Genomic DNA, 24,413 nt, shown 5'->3' with positions numbered 1-24,413 from the left:
TATAAATACACTATGCTGAAGGGTGGGCATGGGGCTTGTCTTGGGTAGAATATGGGAGCTTGCAACAATACTTTTGAAAGGTGCATATGCACTTGTTTGGGTGGGATTACATGTTTCCAGGCACCTTCAGAATTTGGTCTGAGGTTTTTTGTGTGACTCTTTTTTGATACCTTTTTTTCTATAGTATTAGTAACTTGTATGCTGAACTTCTTAGTAAAACTTGAAATGAAGGATGGGATAATAAACATATGTTTTGAAAATCACGAGCCTCTTGAGGAGAATAAAACTTGGGTTTACTTTCATTTTCTCTGTGAATAAAGCATTTTAGCTCAGTGGTTTTAGTAAAATAATACTTCATGTATTGGTTAAATAGAAAAATCCAATTACATGAAGATGCATTGAGGAAAGCTTCTTTCTCTAAGCACAGGCTTCTATAATTGAGTTCACAAAAAAGTAGTGATTACTACTTTAAGTAAGCTGTCCATTGCAAATATTGTCTCCTTACATGTCTGGTGTGTGTGTGTGGTCTTTCTCCCTGCCCCCAGGACTGCTCTAATGTTAGGCTGTGAATATGGCTGCAAGGATGCGGTCGAAGTTTTGCTCAAAAATGGTGCAGATGTTAGTTTGGTTGATGCCCTTGGTCATGACTGTTCTTACTATGCCAGAATTGGTGACAATATTGACATTTTGGCCCTAATAAAGACTGCCATTGAGGATTCCAGCAAAGGTATGAAAAGCATTCCTGTATTTGGGAGAGATTTCTCTTCTTTCCTTCTGGGTTTTTTGTTTTCATGCTGCTTATTCCTCTTACAGGGAGTGTTGGCTCTTGAGTGGGCAGATAGTATTAATATAAGCATTATAATGTTTTTAAAAAATATATCTGAAGTACATTTTGTGGACAATGTCTTTTTGGAAATAAGTTTATTCAATATAAGGATGTGATATTGTCACAGTATACGGCATGCTAACCTTGGAGGACAGACTGTCACGTCTATTCAGAATGGGAACATTTAAATTTATCTAATCCTGGGATACTCCGTTGTAATGTTACAAAAGCTAACACTGTATATGATGTAAATATGTTATACATTTGGAAAATAATCAAAAATCGAAATGATACATTTTAAATAAGACTAGTTGTTTAGACCGCTCTTGAAATTGGTATAGCATTATCAATGATAATGAGAAACATTCAGTCTTACCAATAGTAAAACTATTTGGATTTGTGATTATTCTTTCAGTTAACAAATCAGAAATACAAATTGGTAATTAAATATTTCCTCTAATATCACTGTTAAATCAATGTCTAACTTGAAGTATGTGTGTGTCTGTGTGTGTGTGTCTGTGTGTGTATTAAAAACCTTACTTTTGTTGCTTTTTAGCAAAGGAGCTTATGAAGAAAGGACAGCCGGAATATAAGGTAAGACTTTTCCCCCCCCCCCCCCCCATGCTAAATGTCTCACTAAATATCTGTCACTGAGGAAGCTCATATGTTCATAAGCATTACTGACACTGCATGTTGTATGCTTGTAAAGGTTTCACTCTGGCAAGATGTTGACCCCATGTCCTCTTTGCCCATGTCTGATGACTGCCTAGAAAGAACACCTTGTTATGATACAGTACTTCTCAGAATGAATAGGGACATCCCTGTTGTTCTGGCCAAATTCTTTGTCAATAAAACCTTTTCTGTTGTCCTGAGCTACATATGAGCTATTGGTGAGCACAATGGTGGCTGTTTGTACACCATTACTGCACTGCCACAAAGCTTATGACTTTGCTTGTGTGAAAGACACCGGGGAAATCAAAGTTCTATTCTAAATCCATCCTCAGTAATATTTTCTCTTAAGTGTTTGTTCCATCTAAATGATCCTTTGTGGCTAATGCTGAAATGCTTATACAGAATGTGACTCCCAGGTGTTTCTGGGGTTTCTAACTTTTATTAACGTGCAGTAAACGGTAACACTGCTTTAAATTCCATCCAGTGGGCCAATGAATAAAAGTAATTCATTAGTTAAATTACTGTTTTCTAAAACTTTTTTAAAAAGTTGCTATTGTCTATTTCCCCCCACTTGCTGTCTCTCAGTCCAGTAGTGTAGCACAACTAGTATGGGAAACATTTCCAGGCCTGCTCATAGTTAACCTCACGTTTTAAAAATATTTGCTCAGTAATACTTCATGTTGCCCAGGAGCCTGATTTTTATTTACTAAAATTGCCTGGTCCATGTAATGGAAAATCATTCTACTGTGCAGCTTTGTGAGCATAAGTGCTGATTTTCTTAATTTGTATGTGGTTATTTTGAAACGTAGCTCTCTAACAGTCTGAAAGCATTTGAAGCATGATTCTCAGACCTCTTAAATCGGTTTAGAGAGCTAATGGAAGACTCCCTAGCACAGGGGAATGCTGCAGCGGCGTAAAACCACAATAGCAGCTCATACAACATTTTTGTCTAGGCCACTAATGTACATAAGTGTGCCTGGGGTGAAGGACACGTGGCATGGCATGGTGATCTCTGACTGCTGGCATAGTTTAGAGTAGGCTCAAAGCAGCTGTAATTAAACATAGGCACTGGTGCGGAAGTGACACCCCTCTTCAGCTGCATTCAGTGCTTGTTGGTTGTAGATGACAATCTGGGCCTTGATATTTAAATGATATGCATATTAGTTTGGGGATTTGAAATAAGACTACCACAATTTAGCTCTGTAGATTAGATTGCCTGACAAATTTATCTGATTTTTATCCTCTGTGAAATATAGCATAGCAGAGTAAGCATGAACTAGTAATAACACTGCCCCCCCCCCCCCCCCCCCCCCCGTGGGATATATAACGAAGTATAATGCTGATCTCAGTTGGAAAACACTGGGCTTCCATGTTGTATCCAGAAAGTGAAAGAGCATGAGTTTAGTTTGCTTAAATTTACTATTTTATGCTTTAATGCTGCAATAACAGGTTACTAATGTGTCACAGAAACGGAATCAGCTGTATGCACAAGAAGTGAACTTCAAGCAGTATCAGAGGGAACAGCTAAGCATGCAGGTAAATCAGAATAAAAAGAGCAGGAAGGGGTTTGTGCTTTGTATATTTTATGTGATAATCAACAAGTCTGATTAAAGATTAGGGTTTTGTTATAAATCACATTGTCTATTCCTATAAGAGGAATGCAATATTTCAGCTCTCAATATTACTGACATGCAATGTTGCAAGTGTGTGATTTGTTACCCGTCTTTTAAAAAGGGATAAAATCTCTGCAGTGTTTTATCAGACTAAAAAGGTATTAAAAAAAAAAAGTCTTCCACTTAAAATGCATGCTAATCAGTTCAATCAGACAGCCTAAGGTTGAGCTATTAAACAACATTTCTCTTTATGTAGACGCTGATTCTCTTAGATGTTGAGTATCGCCTGTAGAGTGCGAGATGAAGGTGTCTAGTACTTTTCAGGATTGAGGCAACAGTGAGGGAATTACTTGTTCATAATTGAGTCTTGTACACGGTAGAGAAAATGTAAATTATAAAAGCAAGAAATAGGCCTTACAAAATTTACCTACTGTTTCCTCATGATTTATGAGACATACTCTTACTAATTCCACCTGATAACTGTGAGCAGGCCATTTTAAAGCTATTTCTCCCTTTTGTGCCCTATGTCGTATGTAGTGTCTATTTTACAATATGTTCTGCGGGGGCTTTTATTAGTTAAAATAGGTAGATTCTGTAAAGAGCACTCAAATGTTGATAAATGGTAGTGTAATAAGCTAACTTTTATTTCAACCTTTTAAGCATTTCACTGAATTAAGGAAAAATATAAAATAAAATACATTAGTAGGTGTCTTACTAGAAAATGAATTTGCTTGCTATAATTGCTAGAATAATCAATGCCATTTCCTTCCTCAGCTTATTAGTATGCCAGTATAGTATTTGAAAAAGGTAAAATAACACAGAGGGGATAACTTTTTAACCTAGGGAAACTAGCCAATTTAAAACTGAGGCTGCCATTATGAAATATTTTAGTATACAACAGAATGACTTGAGATCATAGGTCCCAAAACTGACAGTCATGCATACCCTATATTGTAACAACTCTACCGTGAAAGTACCTTACTATGTGCATTGTGAGAAGTTACTGTAATGGTAGCTTAACTCTGAACTTTTAGCTTTTGTCAGTTTAAATAGGTCCTTTATTTATTTATTAAATATTTATAAAATGGTCTTTTATTAGTGGATAAAAAATTAAAATGGCCAATAACGTATTTTAGTTTAGAAAGCATGTATATATCTCATTCTGATAAAGGGTACTATGCTAATTGGTAGAATTGCACTTTATTTAAAAAAGACAGAATGCATTTGTTCTGGCTTAATAGACGTGATTAAGGTTACATTCAATGCACTTCAGGCATACAGCATGTTAAAAGGCTATCATGATGCCTCATGCCGATGAAGTGTCTTTTAGATTACATCTTTAAACACAGTGGCTGGGTTTCAGATTTTTTTTTTTTTTTTTTTTTTTTTTTTAGCACAAGTTGTTTTTTATATGTTGACAGCCAGGAGATAAAAGTAGCTCTTGAAATGCTGTCAGCATTGGAGTATGGACAGAGAAAGATTATATTAAAAACTGTGTGTGTACCACATCCATCCAGGGACAAGCTTCTAGTGGTAGAGAATCTGAAGGCACTTTAAATCATTATACCTGTAAACTTATCTAAAGTGAGGCTACAGATATGTTATGAATTTTGTTGAACAGTCATTGGTGTTCTGAATGACCATTATAATTATTAGTTAAGACGCCTAAATTTTCTTTGTTTCAGGAACTGGAAGCAGAAAATGAAGATTTGAAAAACCGATTGAGAGAGATTCAACAGGATCACAGAATACTTTTAAACAGAGTCAGTGTATTGGAGCTACAACTGAATGAGGTAAAAATAGATTTTGTATCATGTTTAAAAACTAACAATCATCTAACTTGAATAACAAAGCCATTCTTTTGAAGTTGGCATAGTACATCAGAATGGCTTTGTCTAAAGTCTTGAAATGGAAATTTCAACAATTCACAGTGAACTGCACATTAAAAAAGGAGCCAGGGATTTATTGGTGGGTTGCTAGTTTTCCTGGTGGATTATTTGATTTAAGAAACCAATAGCCTCTCTGCTCTTATATAGAGCCATCTGTGGGAAACGGAATTACTTCATTTAACTTTAAAAAACAAGTCCTGCTTTGAACTTTAATTTGATGTTCTTTGATGAATAACCAATGCTTGTTTTGAAAGGAATGCACGTGGGAAGGCTGTCACTCTCACTCCCTGAAGGATTCTTCATTGATCATTTTACTTTCTCAGTTTAATGGGTGGCTTAGATTCCTGTCTGGTTGGGTGGGGGGAAAATACACATAACTGAGGTCTGTAATTTTTTTTATTGCTTCCCTGTGAGCTGTTCTTGTTGACTCACTGTCACTTGGGTTTTTGCTGCAATACAGTATATCCATAGGCAGATGACCTTTTGATACTGTGGTCATTTCTAGAATGTGGTGAAAAGTTGCTGTTAGAAGTCGTTCTATTGATACTCAAATATGAGCAACAGCCTTGCATCATAATCAAGACTAGAGCACGTGATGGTTCGTGTTACAGTTTTAAGAACAAATACTAATCTCAGATGCATGGCTAAAAGCAGATATTCTGCCTTTAATAGTATCTTCTATTCTGTATTTAAAAACAGCTGGAAAAAAACCCAAATGTGATTATCCATTAACTAGTAAATAGATTGCTTCTAGGGCATTGCTTTGCTATTTTAGTACTGAGAGCTGGTGGGGGTGACTCAGCAGACATGAAACTGTAGTAATTAACAGGAGTGTTCAGCAGGAGCAAATCTTCAATCAGCAGAAATCGAAACAAAGATTCCCAACCTGGGACTCACCCAGCTCTCACCAAGTGAGTCTGAAGCCCTGCCTTTCCAGAGGCATTGTGTATCCCCCTCTGCCTTTACAGCACTCTGAGAGCTTGTCCAGTGGAAGAGGAAAATAAAGCTGGAGTTAACCCCTTGTTTACTGGGAGCCAGGTTTTGCCCCTGTACTTTCTTCACAAGTACTTTTTAAACGTAAACAGCAGTAATCAGTTAAACAGCAGTAATCAAAAAATCAAGCGTTTACATTCTCCCATCATGTGTATGCATAACTCAGTTCCAGTGTGTTATAGGCATCCATTGGTATGTTCATACCTGATGGTCATGATTACAACAAAGTGAACCTTTAACTACTTTGAGCAGCAGCACCAAGAGAAACTTGTCTAGCATTCATTTTCAGCCAAAATCAACCAAAAATATGTTAAATAACTCAAGAAAGGATACATACCTCAATAATTTGGAAGCACAAGCTGTCATATTAGATGCATTTTAAGACTTCAAAATTATTTAATTCCTGCTTTTTTATTTGGAATATGGCAGACTGCAGGTGCTTCCTGCCAAAAATTAGAGGAATGTGGAAAATGGAGGGGAAAGACATGTTGGTAGCAGATATCGTTCTGGATTATTCATAAAGTATCTGGAGAAAGGAGTAAAAAGTGAGGTGGCAAAGTTTGCAGATGATACTAAACTGCTCAAGATAGTTAAGACCAAAGCAGACTGTGAAGAACTTCAAAAAGATCTCACAAAACTAAGTGATTGGGCAACAAAATGGCAAATGAAATCTAATGTGGATAAATGTAAAGTAATGCACATTGAAAAAAATAACCCCAACTATACATACAATATGATGGGGGCTAATTTAGATACAACAAGTCAGGAAAAAGATCTTGGAGTCATTGTGGATAGTTCTCTGAAGATGTCCGCGCAGTGTGCAGAGGCGGTCAAAAAAGCAAACAGGATGTTAGGAATCATTAAAAAGGGGATAGAGAATAAGACAGAGAATATATTATTACCCTTATATAAACCGATGGTACGCCCACATCTTGAATACTGCGTACAGATGTGATCTCCTCATCTCAAAAAAGATATACTGGCACTAGAAAAGGTTCAGAGAAGGGCAACTAAAATGATTAGGGGTTTGGAAAGGGTCCCATATGAGGAGAGATTAAAGAGGCTAGGACTTTTCAGCTTGGAAAAGTGGAGACTAAGGGGGGATATGATAGAGGTATATAAAATCATGAGTGATGTGGAGAAAGTAGATAAGGAAAAGTTATTTACTTATTCCCATAATACAAGAACTAGGGGTCACTAAATGAAATTAATAGGCAGCAGGTTTAAAACAAATAAAAGGAAGTTCTTCTTCACACAGCGCACAGTCAACTTGTGGAACTCCTTACCTGAGGAGGTTGTGAAGGCTAGGACTATAACAGGGTTTAAAAGAGAACTGGATAAATTCATGGAGGTTAAGTCCATTAATGGCTATTAGCCAGGATGGGTAAGGAATGGTGTCCCTAGCCTCTGTTTGTCAGAGGGTGGAGATGGATGGCAGGAGAGAGATCACTTGAACCTGTTAGGTTCACTCCCTGGCATTGGCCACTGTCGGCAGACAGGATACTGGGTTAGATGGACCTTTGGTCTGACCCAGTATGGCAATTCTGATGTTCTTATGGACTGAAATATAGTGATTGTTTTATCAAATACACATGAACCCCTGTTAACATACAACTAAAATGATTTTGGGGGGTGTGGGATTTTTGGTTGCCTTCTAGGAGCAAATGGTTGCAGATGATCTTGAGAGTGAGGTAGGAAAACTATTTTTTCACCTCTACCTTAAATTTTAGTATTAACTTGTAGCATGAGTAAAATACTTCCCTTAGTTCATCATATTACTTTTATTGTGACATTTATATAGCAGTTTTAATGATTGCTACTTTAAAACTAAAATGCTACATGTTCACCTTTTAATAGAAAAGTTGCACAGCTGTATTTTTGTCTGTATGAGTTCTTTCCCTGTTTTCCACTTGTGTACAGTGAAGGCAATAGCTTTTGATTAATGAGAGCCAAAATGATATACATTTAGTGTTGCCTTGCACTAGTTATGTAGGTTCCTGGCATCACCACCATAGATCTTGTCACAAGAATGTTGTGTAAAGCATGCCATTGCATCTTTGAATTATATTGCTCATTTTATAGATCTTTCAATACTAAAATAGTGACTCTCAGTAACACAGCAGACTTCTGGTGCATGCAGCCATGTTGTTGATGATTTGTGTCTGCCATCATTTACATGTTCACTTGATTAATAAATGTACAGACGTTCGTGTCAGAGAGAAATCTCTGGCATTGGAAAGCAAGGAATTCTGAATGCTAACCTCTAATGGGAGATCCCCTGAAACTTTAACTCAGGATTTTAATAAGTGTTCTAAATGCTTATGGGTCTGGATATAGTGGTGGATAGCTGATCTCAAACACAACCATCTCTTGTTCTTCAGAAAGATGAGCTGAGAAGACTCTTAACAGCCAAGGAAAAACAGCAGGAAGAAAGCTTAAGAAGTATTGAAGCTCTGAAATCTAAACTTAGACACTCTGAGGTATGTTGTAGTTCAACTCAAACAATATATATATATACACACACACTTTTCATAAATATTGGGGCAATAATACCAGTTATAGCCTTGAAAACAAAAATATAATTGTCCTGAAAGTCATCTTATCCCACTTAAACTGTAACTGAAAATTAGGTACCTGTATTAGCATCTCATTTCTATACGTAAAATTAGAACAAAATGAATATTTTATTTTTGTCAATTGCTGCAATCTGTTTTTTTCATTTCAGCGTGACTATCTGGGCTCTGGAAGCGATTCTGGTAACAATGTTTAATTTTATTTTTAGAATTTCTCTCTTTAAATGCATTATGCATTCTCAAAAAATTCAAGTGAAACTGTTGCCCTTTTTTTCTGTTTTTCTTTCTAGTCTCATGTTAATTTTAATTGTAACTGGATTTAACCTATAGGTCTCACTTCTATACGCTCAGACTTATTCTTTGAGGGTAGATGTTCCTGTCCTGAATAGGTATCAAGATCTCATTTAACTCCCCACGCCCCAAACACAGCAAAGGGTGATCTAACGTTTATCCTCTGACAGGGACAGGCATGCATATTCTGTAATAGGGGGTGAATATCGCTAAACCTATTTAAATTAAAAAATGAATAGTTGATAAAAGACAACTTGAATAGTTATGCTGTAACTATACAAAGATTGCGAACAACATCTAAGATCACTTGTCTTAGGTTCTTGATTTAGTCAAGTTTTCTGTTCGGAATCTATATTGGTGTTTGTTGCTGTAGAATCTGAGCTCTTACCAATGATTATTTTTAAAAAGATTGTTGGCCCAATTTAAAGAGATTTTTAAAAGTCCAGTGTTAGTTTTGTAAATTAATATTATGTATGAATGGCTGGTAGAATATTTCTTAAATGTGAGTTTCTGTATGAATGATTGACAGGCTTTGGTGCAAGCTTATCTATCTATATCTACAAGAGCTTTGTAGTGTGTATTCTTAAGCTTTTGAGCTCACACACCACCCCTCTTTTGATTTGGGTATACTTTTAATTTTCAAGTTTGATTACCAACTAATCTGGATGAGCACAGCATTAACATCTATGTAGTAAAAAAAAACAACCACCACCATTATTTGGTCTGTCATAAACCTGTATGCAAGTCAGTGGGGGCTACTTATTGAAGTAAGGTGTCCTATGGCTATTTGAAAGAAGAGGTTTTTATCTTATCCCTTATTTTATGGTAATATAGGGAAAGAAGATATGCTGCTTAAACAGGGTCAAGTATTTGCTACAGAATCACAGGTAACTTTTACTTTTTGAGACTATATTAACATTGTGTGTGGATATTTGTGATGTATCTCTTTCTGTATGTATTCCTGGGCACGTAAAAAGTGTTTGAAGTAGGTACAGTTGTAAGACAGAAATGTATTCTATAATAAACAGTAAATTATTTCATGTTCTCTGCATATACACCAGACCCTTGCTAGAACGCAGGATTTGGGATCCATGCACGGTACCGCGTTAACGCGGGGACCGCGTTAAAATGAATTGCAATTAAAGTAATTAAATTTGGGATCCATGGCTGTGACTGCGTTATATGCGAATTCGTGCTATATAGACGCGCGTTCTAGCGATGGTCCGGTGTATACATCTTCCTACTGTATTTTCCACTCCATCTGATTAAATGGGTTTTAGCCCACGAAAGCTTATGTCCAAATACATTTTTTAGCCTCTAAGGTGCCACAAGTACTCGTTCTTTTTACTGATACAGACTAACACGGCTACCCCTATGAAACCTGTCTCTAAATTAATCTTACTAAACTGTTTTTGTAACTGCTGGTGCCCTCTAGAGGAAATGTGTAGCATAGCTGTTTAAATTGTTGCTCAGTTCAAATGGAGCCTGTTTAATATTGCTGATATGGGACTGAATGGATAAAGAATTGAAGGAGGGTGGTAATATTTGGTTATGGAAAATAGATCCTGTCTAACTGGATTTTTTTTTTTGAGATTAAAAATATGGTTGATTAAGGTAATAGTGTTTGATTGTAGTAGACTTCTGTAAGGTGTTTGACTTGGTACCCCATGAAATTTTGATTTAAAAAACTAGAATGATATAAAATTAACATGGCACATATTGAAATGATAAAAACCTGGCTAACTGGTAGGTCTCAATGTAATTGTAAATGAGGAAGCATTCAGTGGGTGTGTTTCTAGTGCGATCCTGCAGGGATTAGTTCTTGGCCCTACACTATTTAACATCTTTATCAGTGACCTGGAAATAAAAATCGTTACTGAAAGTTTTCAGAGGAGACAAAAATTGGGGGACTGGTAAATAATGAAGATGACAAATCTGGATCAATCTGGATCGTTTGATAATTTGGGCTCAAGCGAACAGTCATAGAATCATAGAACTGGAGGGGATCTTGAGAGGTAATCTAGTCCAGTCCCTGCACTCATGGCAGGACTAAGTTTATTATCTAGACCGGTGGTTCTTAACCGCAGCCTGCACCCCCTTTGATTCTCAAAATATGTTCTCGCACCCCTTAAACCTAGATATATTTTTTGTTTGTATATTACGGTAATCGTTAAATGTATAATGTTAATAAGTACATAGTTTGATGAAACAATGTAGTTGTACTTACGTGCCTGTGCTTAATTTGTGTTTTCGATGATTTATCTTCTAAAAAAAATCTGGCATGTCTCGCACCCCCAGAAAGGGCATCTCGCACCCCCACGGGGTGCGTGCACCCCAGGTTAAGCACCACTGATCTAGACCATTACTGACAGGTGTTTGTCTAACGTGCTCTTAAAAATCTCCAATGATGGAGATTCCACAACCTCCCTAGGCAATCTATTCCAGTGCTTAACCACCATGGCAGTTAAGAAGTAGGGCTGTTGATTAATCACAGTTAACTTACGTAATTAACTCAAAAAAATTAAGTGATTAAAAAATTAATCACAATTAATGGCACTGTTAAACAATAGAATACCAATTGAAATGTATTTAAATATTTTTGGACGTTTTTCTTCATTTTCAAATATATAAATTTCAATTACAATACAGAATACAAAGTGTACACTGCTCACTTTATATTATTTTGTATTACAAATATTTGCACTGTAAAAATGATAAACAAAACGAAAAAAACCCAGTATTTTTCAATTCACCTCATACAAGTACTGTAGTGCACTTTCATGATAGAGATTGCAACTTACAAATGTAGGGTTTTTTTGTTACATAACTGCACTCAATAACAAAACAATGTAAAACGTTAGCGCCTGCAAGTCCACTCAGTCCTACGTCTTGTTCAGCCAATCGCTAAGAGAAACAAATTTGTTTGCATTTACGGGAGATAATGCTGCCCACTTCTTATTTACAATGTCACCTGAAAGTGAGTACACGTTCACATGGCACTGTTATACCTGGCGTCACAAGATATTTACGTGCCAAATGCGCTAAATATTCGTATGCCTCTTCGTGCTTTGGCCATTGTTCCAGAGGACAGAGCGGAAGAATTACTTCTCATGTCTTGCTTACAACACTCCTGCTAATACATCCCAAAATTATGTTCATTTTTTTTTTTTTTTTTTTTTTTTTTTTTTTTTTTTTGCAACAGTGTTACACTGTTGACTCATATTTAGCTTGTGGTCCACTATGACCCCCAGATCCCTTTCTGCAGTACTCCTTCATAGGCAGTCATTTCCATTTTGTATGTGTGCAACTGATTGTTCCTTCTTAAATGGAGTACAATAGGTGTTTTAATATGGCTAAATATTAATACAGACATCTAGGAACAAAGCATGTAGGCCATACTTATGAGATTTGGGACTCTATCCTGGGAGGCAGTGACTGTGGAAAAAGATTTTGGGGTCGTGGTGGACAATCAGCTGGACATGAACCCCTAGCACGATGCGGTGATCAAAATGGCTAATGTGATCCTTGGATGCATAAACAGGAGAATTTTAAGTCAGAGTAGGGACATTATTTTACCTGTGTGTGGCACTGATGCTACAGCTTCTGGAATACTGTGTCCAGTTCTGGTGTCCACAATTCAAGAAGGAAGTTGAAAATTTGGAGATGATCCAGGGGAGAGCCCTGAGATTGATTAAAGAATTAGAAAACCTGCCTTATAGTGTTAGGCTCAAGTTGCTCAAACTTGATTAGATAAATATTTGCTAATTGGCTCTTCAACCTGGCAGAGAAAGGTACAACACAATCCAATAGCCAGAAGTTGAAACTAGAAAAATTCAGACTGCAAATTTTTAACGGAGAGAGTAACTAACTATTACCAACCAAGAGCCATGGTGGATTCTCCATCACTGACCATTTTAAAGTCCAGATTGTATGGGGAAGATCTATGGCCTGTGTTATATGGGAAATCAGATTAGATGATCACAATGGTCCATTCTGACCTTGGAATCTATGCATATGATTTGAAAAGCAATTTTTTTCTAGTTTTTAACACTGGAGCAGGCCATTTCATAGCATTAAAGTACAGTCAGTTGCCCTTCTCCACAGATTTTCTCCTTTATGCTAAACTTGAGGTGAATTTAATTTGTCCATTGAATTCCAGTGAAAACAAACTACACCTTTAGGGCCCAGTTCAATTTATAGTGTAGCCCAATGGGGATCTTTTCACTGACTCTTATGAGAGTGGTCTCAGTTCCTAAATGATGGAAAATGTGCATACATTCAGTACATTTACATTTATTTTATACTCTAACAGCTTCAGATCATTATGCTTCTAGATGTTTGAGTGATGGCTACAAGGAAAGTTGCATAGTTTCTCTGTAATACTGATAGTTTTGCTTATGTAAGCCAAAATATATTTTGGACTCCTGGTCTAAATTACCTGCATTAATTTTTCCTGCTCACAAATTATAAACTGCTTGTAAATCTGAAATATACAATGAAGGTAAAGATTATATATGTTTTAGATGAGCATAGTTAAAAAAGTAATGTATGAAAAAAATATGAAGAGTAAATTGAACAAATTTCTGTTTTTAAGCATGTATCTATTTCTGTGCCAACTAATCTGCAGACCAAGTCTATGCTGAGACCATTGGAACTGTCACTATCTAGCCAATCTTCCAGTTCTGAGAATGAAATTCTAAAGAGAGAGCTAGACAACATGAGAATCTCTTATGGCACAGCAAAAGAAGAAATAAGCAAACTTCAGAAAGAGCTGTCTCACAAGGTAGCTGAATGCAAAGCTTTGGCATCAGAGTGTGAAAGAACCAAGGAGGAATCTGACGGACAGATAAAGCAATTGGAAGATGCTTTAAAAGATGTGCAGAAGAGAATGTTTGACTCAGAAGGCAAAGTAAAGCAAATGCAAACCCACTTTCTTGTGCTGAAAGATCACCTGACTAACGAAGCAGCTATAGGAAGCAATAAGTTAACAGAAGATCTAAAGGATCAGTTGAAAGACATGAAAGCAAAATATGAAGGAGCTTCTGCAGAAGTAGGCAAGCTACGGAACCAAATCAAGCAAAATGAATTGTTAGTTGCGGAATTTAAGAGAGATGAGGGGAGGCTGGTGGAGGAAAACAAAAGGTTGCAGAAGGAACTCGGTATGTTAGAGATGGAGCGAGAGAAGAGTGGGAGAAATGTCTTGGAGGTACAAGGGCAGCTAAAAGAAATGGCAGCAAAGTTAGTCCTCTCTGTACCTGTTGAGAAATTTGAAAATATGAAGAGTTTATTATCAACTGAAGTGAATGAGAAAGCAAAGAAATTAGTAGAGATGGAAAGAGAGTGTGACAAACTGCAGGCAGAGCTTCGGCTCTTAAAGAGGGAATTTGAGAGTCAGAAAGCTAAATTTTCTCAGTACGTGAGGCCAGAGGAACACGAACAAATGAGGGGCAGATTTGAGAGAAAAACCGAAGAACTGGAAAAAACGATTTCTGAATTGTCAAAGAATCAGACCTTGCAGAAGGAAGTGGAAAGGGTTCACCTGGACAACAAGCTGCTTAAGCAGCAAATACACACTTTAAAAACTGAGATTAAAAGCCAATATGTGCCTTTAAAACTGAATGAAGAAATGAAAAAAACAAGTGATCTGACTATTGGGGGTCTGACCAAAAAACTTGCTGAAGTAACACAAAAGTACAATGAAAACAAAGCAGAAGCTGAGAAGTTGATGATAGAAAAGACCAGTTTAAGTGAGACTGTAAGTCACTTCCAGGCTGTGTACCTGTCTCCAGAAAAGCACGAAAAAGAAGTGGCAGCCTTAAAATCCAACGTTGTGGAACTTAAAAGGCAGCTTGGTGAGCTTCATCAAAAATATGATGCTGAACAAGCAAAAGTCTCCAAACTAGTGTCTGAAAACACAACTCTGAGGGACACTCTGAATGATCAGTATGTACCTGCCATAACACATGAGGAGATTAAAACAGTCTTGAACAGCACATTAGAAAAGACTAATAGAGAGCTGTCAGATCTGAAGGAAAAAACTGAAGACATAAAGCGAGAATTTATGAGAGTAAATGAAGAGAATGGAACTTTGAAAAAGAAGCTGAGACTTCTACAGAACCACATACAAACAGAGTATGTAAGTGTAACAGATCATGAGAGTAAGGTGTCTACCTTAAATAAAAGCCTGCAAGAGTTACAGGACAACAGCACTGAGACGTTGGCTAAATATAAGAGAGGCCAAGAGGAAATCGTACAGTTACATGCAGAAATTGAAGCCCAGAAGAAGGAACTTGACACAATTCAAGAATGCATTAAGTCCAAATATGCCCCAGTTGCCTGCTTTGAAGAGAGAGAGAAAAACTTTGAAGCTATGGTGAAAGAACTAAAAAAGCAGTTGCTAGAACAGACACAGAGATGCAGAGAATGGGAGGAGGAGACACAGAAATACAAACAGGAAAATGAGAAGTTAAAGAATGGGGTTTTGTCTATCGAAAATGACTTGCAACAAAATTACATTCTTGCTGAGAAATCACATGAAATGGAAAAAATGTTCACCAGCAAAATGGAAGAACTGAATAAGCAATTGAGAGAATTACTGCAAAAATACACAGAGATAAAACATGAAAAAGACAAGCTACAAGAAGAAAGTGCTAAACAGATTTCCGAGGCCCTTGCTGTGCAAACTCGCATGCAGGGTCACTATGTTCCAGTGGAACAGTTTGAAGCCTTGAAGAGAACGCTTGGCCACACGATAGAGGACCTAAAAGAAGACCTCAATAGTAAGAAGGCATGTTATGACCGAGAACTAGAAAAAGTAAGAGAACTGCAGCAGGAATTGGCTGATCTACATAACTTCTCAATATCTTTGGCTGAACACACACAGATGAAAGAAGAATTTGAAAAAGAAATTGTAGCAGTCAAAACTAGCTTGAAAAAGGAGGTGGAAGAAAACCAAGCAAAAAGTAAGGAAATCTCTAAACTCCAGTCTGAGATTCAAAGTACTAAACAAGCTTTAACTGAACTGGAGAGCAAAGAAGTAGTTGATATGTCGGAGTATAAATCCATGAAAAGTGCCTTAGAGACCCAGGTTGCTAGCATATCTGGAAACTTGGCCAGCTTGAATAGAAAATATGAGGAAATGTGTGAAGAGGCTTTGCAAGCCAAAAAAGAAGAGCTTTCTGCAAAAGATGAAAAAGAATTGTTGCAGTCAAGAAGCTTCAGCATTGAACAAGAAATTAAGGACCAGAAAGAGAGATGTGATAAATCTTTGACAACAATTACTGACTTGCAAAAAAGAATACAGGAATCTGCAAAGCAAGTGGAAGCAAAAGATAACAAGGTAGGCGGAAAGTGTCAAATATCTAACAGTATTAACTGCCTCTATTTAGATCCAAAGGGCCAAATTTTCAAATGTAGTTACTTAAACAGACTCTCACTTACATGCCTAGATGTAGGCATCTGAATTTGGGCCAAATTCGCAAAGCTGAGGACCTATGTGAAATGCTATCTAATTCCCCAAAAACTTTGCCCTTTTTTGTAAATAAAGTGTGGCGATTCATAACACAGAACTATTCAAATTTCTGTTTTACTAGGATTTTCAGGTTTTAAATGCATCTTATTCAAATTCAAAATATTCATACTACATCCACTAGCAGACTTTTTTCAGACTTTTTTTTTTTTTTTTAAATAATAATACTCGGCTTCCTTTGTGTGTTGCCTTGTCATTTTGACACTGCTACTTGCCAGTTTAACACCAAATGATATTGGGAAGTCAATGTAAGAAAGAAGATTTAAAGCATCATGAATATGTGATGAGAAAGACTTGCAATTTTCTTAATGCTATTTATTAAAGATTCCAAATTGTGCCTGCACCATTTTTAATGAAGGTATTTTAGTTTTAAAACAGGAAGCATTATTGTTATACTAGGATTAAAGAGCACAGCATTATAACTTATCCTACAGTATGTTTCAGAATTAATGTTATATGCCCTTTATACCATTCAAAGAACTAGGTTTTCACATCTAGTAGTAGTGGCTAATACTGTAGTTAAATGTGTACTGTGTGCACTCTTCCTCTGAAGAATTGGATACCTTTACGGCCGAATTTCCTAAGGGTAGTCTCACTACTGGGCATTCATTGCACCTGCAAAAAAAAGATAAGGCTGATGCCCTGCTTTGAAATCTGGGCCTTATCTTCAGTGTGCGAATTAGCTAAGTGGCTGGTTGACCTATGGGCCATGTCTTACAGAGTTCTGAATCCTAAGAAGCCAAGAGCAAAATAACTGTATCTGATATTTTCAAAGCATCTCTCTTTTTCTCTTACAAACTTTTCTAGTAAACCTAGATTGATGGGCTACATTGAGAAGTCAATATTAGGATCCCCTCATACACTTGTTAACCTTTAGTTGACCTTGCAAACTAATATTCTCTATTAACATGTTCAGAAAATGAAACATTATAATCTTTGTATTTCTCTTGAAGATAACAGAGCTGCTTAATGATGTAGAACGACTAAAGCAGGCTCTTAATGGCCTGTCTCAGCTTACATACACCTGTGGGGTTCCCTCAAAGAGACAGAACCAACAAGTTGAAATGCTCCAGCACCAGGTGAAAACCCTGCAGCAGCAGCTGGCTGTAAGTACTTTGCTCCAGAGCTCAGTCATAAGGTGTGTTACTATTTTTGTCAGAAGTTGTGGAATAAGCTTCAATATATGTGGTTTACGAGCAGGGAAATGCAATGGGCAGGAAGCTAGGATCATCTGAGGAAAAGAATGGCATTGTTTAATGTGATTTGGAAAAAGGAGTAAACAGTGAGGTGGCAAAATTTGCAGATGATACAAAACTACTCAAGATAGTCAAGTCCCAGGCAGACTGCGAAGAGCTACAAAAGGATCTCTCAAAACGGGGTGACTGGGTAACAAAATGGCAGATGAAATTCAATGTTGATAAATGCAAAGTAATGTACATTGGAAAACATAATCCCAACTATGCATAGAAAATGCTGGGGTCTAAATTAGCTGTTACCACTCAAGAAAGAGATCTTGGAGTCATTGTGGATAGTTCTGAAAACATCCACTCAATGTGCAGCTGCAGTCAAAAAAGAACAATGTTGGGAATCATTAAGAAAGGGATAGATAATAAAGACAGAAAATATCATATTGCCTCTATGTAAATCCATGTGGTCACCCCATCTCAAAAAAGATATATTGGAATTGGAAAAGATTCCGAAAAGGGCAACAAAAATAAGAGGTATGGAACGGCTGCTATGTGAGGAGAGATTAATAAGACTGGGACTTTTCAGCTTGGAAAGAAGACAACTAAGGGGGGATACGATAGAGGTCTATAAAATTATGACTGGTGTGGAGAAAGTAAATAAGGAAGTGTTGTTTACTCCTTCTCATAACACACAAACTAGGGGTCACCAAATTAAAATAATAGTCAGCAGGTTTAAAACAGAAGGAAGTATTTTTTCACACAACGCACAGTCATGCCAAAGGATCTTGTGGAGGCCAAGACTATAACAGGGTTCAAAAAAGAACTAGATAAATTCATGGAGGATAGGTCCATCAATGGCTATTAGCCAGGATGGGCAGGGATGGTGTCCCTAGCCTCTGTTTGCCGGAAGCTGGGAATGGGCGACAGGGGATGGATCACTTGATGATTACCTGTTCTGTTCATTCCCTCTGGGGCACCTGGCATTGGCCCCTGTCGGAAGACAGGATACTGGGCTAGATGGACCTTTGGTCTGACCCAGTACAGCCTTTCTTATGTGCTTTCTTTATGATAGAATATTTTGGAGGTTTCCACTTGCCCCAGTTTACTTGTGTCCATGAGGAGGTAGCAGTGTCTTTTGGAAAAGCCTGTCCAAATGAAGTGTTCTCTTACTGCAGCATTAATCCAAAATCATTGACTAAGTCCTGTGTGCAGGTGCTGCAGTAATATTGCCTACTACACATGCCAACAGTGTATCCTATGCAGTATAACACAAAGGAAGGTAGTCTCTGTCCCAAGGGATTAACAATCTCAGGGTTGTGAGAAGCTAGGAGGTTTGAGCTAACCTGCTAGAAACAGCAGTGGGGCCACAATGGCAAAGGTGGTGGGTTGGGCTAGTGGCCTGAGTATGCAAGCGGGAGGGTTGGGCTGGATTGTACTCAAGTGGTTAGCACAAGCCTCTGTCTGTGCTGGTATTTTTAGCACACTAATTCTGGTGGAGTTACTGCATGTCTACCTGTGCTGGGAGGTGTCCTCCCAGCTGCCGTGTCCAAGTCTGCAAACACTTATTCCAATGTGCTACTTACTGTTGTGAGTAGTCCTGTAAATAGCCTCATTGGAGTTCATGGTAATAAGTGCTAGGGCTTTACTATAAATATACATAAATGTATCTTTGTTCATGTGTGTAGTAGCACTGTTGACTTCAGTGGAACTACTCCTGAGAGCAAAGTTACACATATGTGTAAATCTACAGAGAATTGGGTCACATTCCTGGTAGTGTGTGTAGCATTGCCACTTAGTGTGATAAAGTGAGTTTAAATTGGGACTTGGGTTAGGGGCTTCTGAACAGAAGTCAAATTCTATTCTTGTCCAAGTCGATTGGGAGTGGTAATACCTGGGCTGACGTGGAGAATGAGAGTAGCTTGTAGATAGCCCTATTTGCAGGCAAAACACTTCAAGCTGATGCTAAAGCTGAAAGGCTCTATTTTTCGGTTAGGATTTTGTAAACACTAACCTTGAAATTCTAAGCTCATGTGACACTTAAACAAGCAAAGTCAAACAAACAAAACGGTAATTATACGAAGAATTGATGTTGAAAATATTGACATTCTTCTCTCCTCCTTCCCCTGCCCTTCTACATACAGGATGCTGATAGACAGCACCAAGAAGTCATTTCAATTTATCGGACGCATCTTCTTAGTGCTGTGCAGGTATGTTAGCTGGTCTATGAAAATGAAGTTACTCTTTTTAGAAAATTCTCTTTCAAAGTAAATGTGTGTGAATGAGTAATATCTGCCAGTGCTTCCTCTATGCACATTAAAATATTTTAAAATGCTTTTTGCGGTGCCTGGTGTTTCTCCAGAAGGAAACTGAGACGCAAAAGAGCACCACAGCATGTTAAATTTAGTGTTTGCCTTCATCTGCTTGTCATTTTTTTATGGACATCTAGACAACATACAGTGGTGACCCACTTTAAGGGGGATAATACAGTGCTGTCAATACATGTCCCTATCCCAAATAGTGCAGTGGAGGAGTTGCATGAGTGTTGGGAACTTTCAACTCTCCTGTTCCTTTTGAATAGGGAATATGAATTTATGCAAAGACCAGTAAAATTTCCCTGTAATTACTGGCTGCAGCAAGGTACGATAACATGGTTCAGCTAGCTGAGTACGGCAGAGAGGGGCAGGAAGCTGCAAGGCAGTCTAGAAGATATGAACAGCAACATCTCTAAATCAAAACAGTGATTTCAAATAGGAAATTTGCCACTGTGCTGCAAAGCTGGAAATTAACTCTGCTTACACAAAGTCATTAATAAGGTTAATTAAATTCAGTTTTACCAATGAGATGGTGATTGACCATGCATTCATTTTGGGAGGGTATTTGTTTTAATTTTAGTCATGAATAATGCAGTCTGGTTTTTTAAAAATCCTGTTTTTTTCCCCCACTTCCAGGGCCACATGGATGAAGATGTTCAAGCTGCCTTACTCCAGATCATTCGAATGAGACAGGGGCTTGTTTGTTAATATGCTTAATGCTGGTTCTATAGCATGGCTGCTGCATCCCATAGGAGTGCTGTGATTACAGTTGTATTAACCTTCATGACCTTTATCTCATTATGGCGTGGTAACTGTAAAAAGAATGCACTCCCCTTCCCCCCCCTCCCCCCAAATAATTATTCCAAGTATGAAAAACATTAGGAGGCTGAAGTCATTTACCCCTTGTAAAATAGAACAATAGGACAACTCCTTTAGATCATATTAGACATTTCAAATATGTGGATTATAAATTGTGTAGAATTTATTTTACAATTGGTGTACAAGCTGGCAGTCAAAATGATGACATAGTAGTTACATTCTTTTAATGTCGGATTGACCATTTTAGAACAAATAAATAAACCCATATCCAACACCTCCAAATTGATCCTATTGTTAATTCCCAAAGGGTGAATGACAGTGAGCTTAAACTAAAGTGACTGTAGCTGAAATACTGTAACGGTTGGATTTTTTTCTTTTAATGGTTAAAAAGTGTGCTTTTTGTGATCATATTAAGTTGATCAGCAGATTGACAGTAGATCAACTACAGAACAAGATGGATAGTGTCAAGGTATACGTTGTAGCTTGGCTGGCCAGGTTACATTCTTTTATTTAAGTAATTTAAGATTTAGTGCCTTAGCATTTTACTAGAGGTACAAATCAGTTTTTTCCATCAGACACTAACTTTTATGCTTTTTTACAAGATATATTTTTTCATTAATGCTTTGTAACACTGATTTCAATAGGCCGAGAAACAGCAGGACTGGAGTAGATCGTGAATGTAGAACAGCATTTGAGTCTCAAATGCAACAGTCCAATTTTTATTCTTATGTACTTTTACAAACTTCATTATGCATAAAATGGACCTGGATTGTTTGAGTAACACACTTCATAAAGTTGTACATTATCTAGTTTAAGTGTCAGATGGTCAACCGTTTTCCAGCAAAAGCTTAAGAGGTTTTTCTGGTTTTTTAACACTGTAAATTATGTACTATAATCAATTTTTGATTATTTATGGGGAAAGATGCAAATAGTAAGATTCATAGAAAGCAAAATCTAATTTGAAATTCACATGTTAAACAAAACAGAGCTTCATATTTTTTTTAAGTGGAAGTGCAATAATGCCAAAGAATGAAATATCTACAGTTTTATGGAAGGAAATACAAAAATTGGGAATATTTCAAGGAAAATGGCAGTGAAACAAGAGTCTAACCACAAAGTTACTGTTTTTTTAGTGTCTCAGAATAAACAGAGTAGCGTCTGACCCTGTGAATGCTACTTATGGGGTATAATGCTCCTTGCTGCCAGGAGCAGTCCCACTAGCTCTGTACTACGCTCGGTACCAAGCATTACACCTGTCAGTCAGCATTTGCCCATAATTAGCAAATAAGAGGCTGTCATCCTGGCACTGATTCAGGGCAAGACCGAACAGAACAGAATTCAGCCTCTCTATTCCTGTGAATAGACTTCCAGGGTTGTACAGTAAATGCGGTAAGTGCTTGCTCTAACTACAGTTATGTTAACTGGGTTTAAAATACAAACCCCCAAACTGTACCTGGCAGCCTTTAAGCTTCCTGTTTTCCAACAGAGTTTAGTCTCTCTGCCCTTGAGTGTGGGCCTCCTGCTGCATCACTGAAATGGCAGTCCCCAAACAGAAAAGAGGATGTTGACGCAGGCACTTCTAAAACAAACTGTTGTGAAAATGCATGTTTAATATATTTAGCTGTAGTGTGACAACTGATCACTCTTGTTTTCCTTCAGTTTCCTAGAGGAGTCCCATGAGATGTGTGAGTTCACCAAGTATACTTTCGTTTTTAGAAATTCTTTTCTAATCACATTACTTGAAGCTCTGGTTGGAGAGAAATTTGATTGTTTTGATATACTAATACTGGCCTATTTTAGTATTGTATTTTTTCCATACTGGGGGAAGTTTTATGTATTTTTTTTCTCTCGTATTACATATCAATAAAGTGTTTTATCTTACTGTAACAGTCCATTGGTAAATGGTAAAGCAGTATAATACCTTGTGGCTTATTGGCAAAATAGTCTATGGGAAAGAGAATATTAGTCTTCATTTTGACTAGAAAAGATTGTGTATGTGTGTGTATTGCCAAGGCACATACTGGGATTACCAACTTTTCCACCTCCAAAACTGAGCGGTTCAGTTTGTCTGCAGTCAATCCTGGACTACTGATGCTACAGCCAACAAAAGTGTCAGCTGTGAGATTGCTGCCTCGCTTCTTGTGGGAAACTGAACAGCCTTCACATGTTCACTTCTGAGCGCTGCCAAAATGGCTGGATTGGAGCTGGTTACCTGGAGGTGTAATAATATCTAGCCCCAAATATTAGCTTCATATTAGTTTCCATAATTGGTTCAGGCCAAATCCATGAAGGAAACGAGTACAGGAGGGAGTGCAGAAAGTTCTTCGGGAGAAGTGCAAAGTGAGTCTTGTGACTAAATGCAATAAATGATCGTTTTCTCTTAGAACTTTGGAGATTTTACAAAAGTGACTCAGAACAGGGAGTATAAGCAAGTATTGTGAAAATATTTCTTCAATTCTTCTTCTAATACATCTCCAACCCGAACCCAAACATTTGAGTCTTTCCTAAAGAGAGACTGCCAGTTGGGTCAAAAAATGTTGTGGTTTTATGTGGCTAAGCAGCCTCCAAGCAGCAGGTGTTATATCTGTTAACCTTACTATGAGTATCGGCTAAGCTACAACACTTGCTACTCAGACCTGATTTGGAAGCTGTTTTCACTGATTTACCAGTCATCGGCTTTATGCATTCTCTGATGGATTTTTTAAATCATTTAATCTCTGACCGTGCTACCTACTTCACATTGCAGCCAGTTATTTGAAAGCTTTTGAATGGCGATAGATGTTTCCAGTGGGAGTCTTTTACTTGTCTGTCTTTTTAAATAAGATAACATTATTTAAACACTAGCTTGAAAATCTCCTCTCAAGATTAAGATGACATTGAAAGATATTAATTCTCTCACACCCTTCAAACTTACAATGCAGTGGAAACTTGGAAATGCTGCCCGTGTATACTCTAATATCAGTAATATGGAAGAATAAAAATCAAGAGTACCATGTAATCCTGAAATTGTATGGAGATCGACAAGCAGCAATTTGTTCAGCAAAGTAGAAGACAGAAATGTTCAATGAACTTTCAGACATAATAGTTGGAGCTGTAGAATTTTTGCAATATCTGATGTTTCTACCGCATGTACAAGCCTGCTACTTATATTTGTGAAGTGGAACCGTCATTTGTGATTAATCCTATTAATATCAATGAGTATGGGACTGCTCACTTTATATTAGTGACCAGTTTTCAAGATAGACTTAATTGCTATTGTAATTGGTTCTACTGATGGAGTAACAAGGAAACACATGTATGGACACTACTGTGGAATGTTGCATGGTTTGACAGCTGCAGCAGCTGTCGAGGTTGAAGTGAAAGGAGTCTGGAAAAAGGCATACATAGAATCATATAACTGGAAGGGACCTCGAGAGGTCATCTAGTCCAGTCCCCTGCACTCATGGCAGGACTAAGTATTATCTAGACAATCCCTGACAGGTGTTTGTCCAACCTGCTCTTAAAAATCCCCAGTGATGGATTTTTGCCTCCCTAGGCAATTTAATCACCCTGACAGTTAGGAAGTTTTTCTTGATGTCCAACCATAACCTCCCTTGCTGCAATTTGAGCCCATTGCTTCTTGTCCTATCCTCAGAGGTTAAGGAGAACAATTTTTCTCCCTCCTCCTTGTAACAACTTTGTATGTACTTGAAAACTGTTATCATGTCCTC

At 37.5% G+C, this 24,413-nt stretch overlaps 1 protein-coding gene across 1 annotated transcript in view; it reads left to right on the top strand.

The window, feature by feature from the left end:
* UACA (uveal autoantigen with coiled-coil domains and ankyrin repeats) overlaps window positions 1–20,592 on the top strand; it is a 30,163-nt gene extending 9,571 nt beyond the window's left edge. The window contains exons 8-19 of the mRNA XM_065412344.1: window positions 546–727; window positions 1,383–1,420; window positions 2,948–3,034; window positions 4,797–4,904; window positions 7,652–7,684; window positions 8,375–8,473; window positions 8,719–8,749; window positions 9,692–9,744; window positions 13,485–16,196; window positions 17,339–17,491; window positions 19,714–19,779; window positions 20,521–20,592. Of these exons, the coding sequence (XP_065268416.1) occupies window positions 546–727; window positions 1,383–1,420; window positions 2,948–3,034; window positions 4,797–4,904; window positions 7,652–7,684; window positions 8,375–8,473; window positions 8,719–8,749; window positions 9,692–9,744; window positions 13,485–16,196; window positions 17,339–17,491; window positions 19,714–19,779; window positions 20,521–20,592 (3,634 nt within the window). The remainder of the gene's footprint in view (window positions 1–545; window positions 728–1,382; window positions 1,421–2,947; window positions 3,035–4,796; window positions 4,905–7,651; window positions 7,685–8,374; window positions 8,474–8,718; window positions 8,750–9,691; window positions 9,745–13,484; window positions 16,197–17,338; window positions 17,492–19,713; window positions 19,780–20,520) is intronic.
* Window positions 20,593–24,413: the final 3,821 nt, after the last annotated feature.

Source organism: Emys orbicularis, chromosome 10 (genome assembly GCF_028017835.1).
Source record: "Emys orbicularis isolate rEmyOrb1 chromosome 10, rEmyOrb1.hap1, whole genome shotgun sequence".
Lineage (NCBI taxonomy): Eukaryota > Metazoa > Chordata > Testudines > Emydidae > Emys > Emys orbicularis.
Note: the sequence above shows the minus strand (reverse complement) of the source record. Positions and strands in the feature narration are given on the sequence as shown.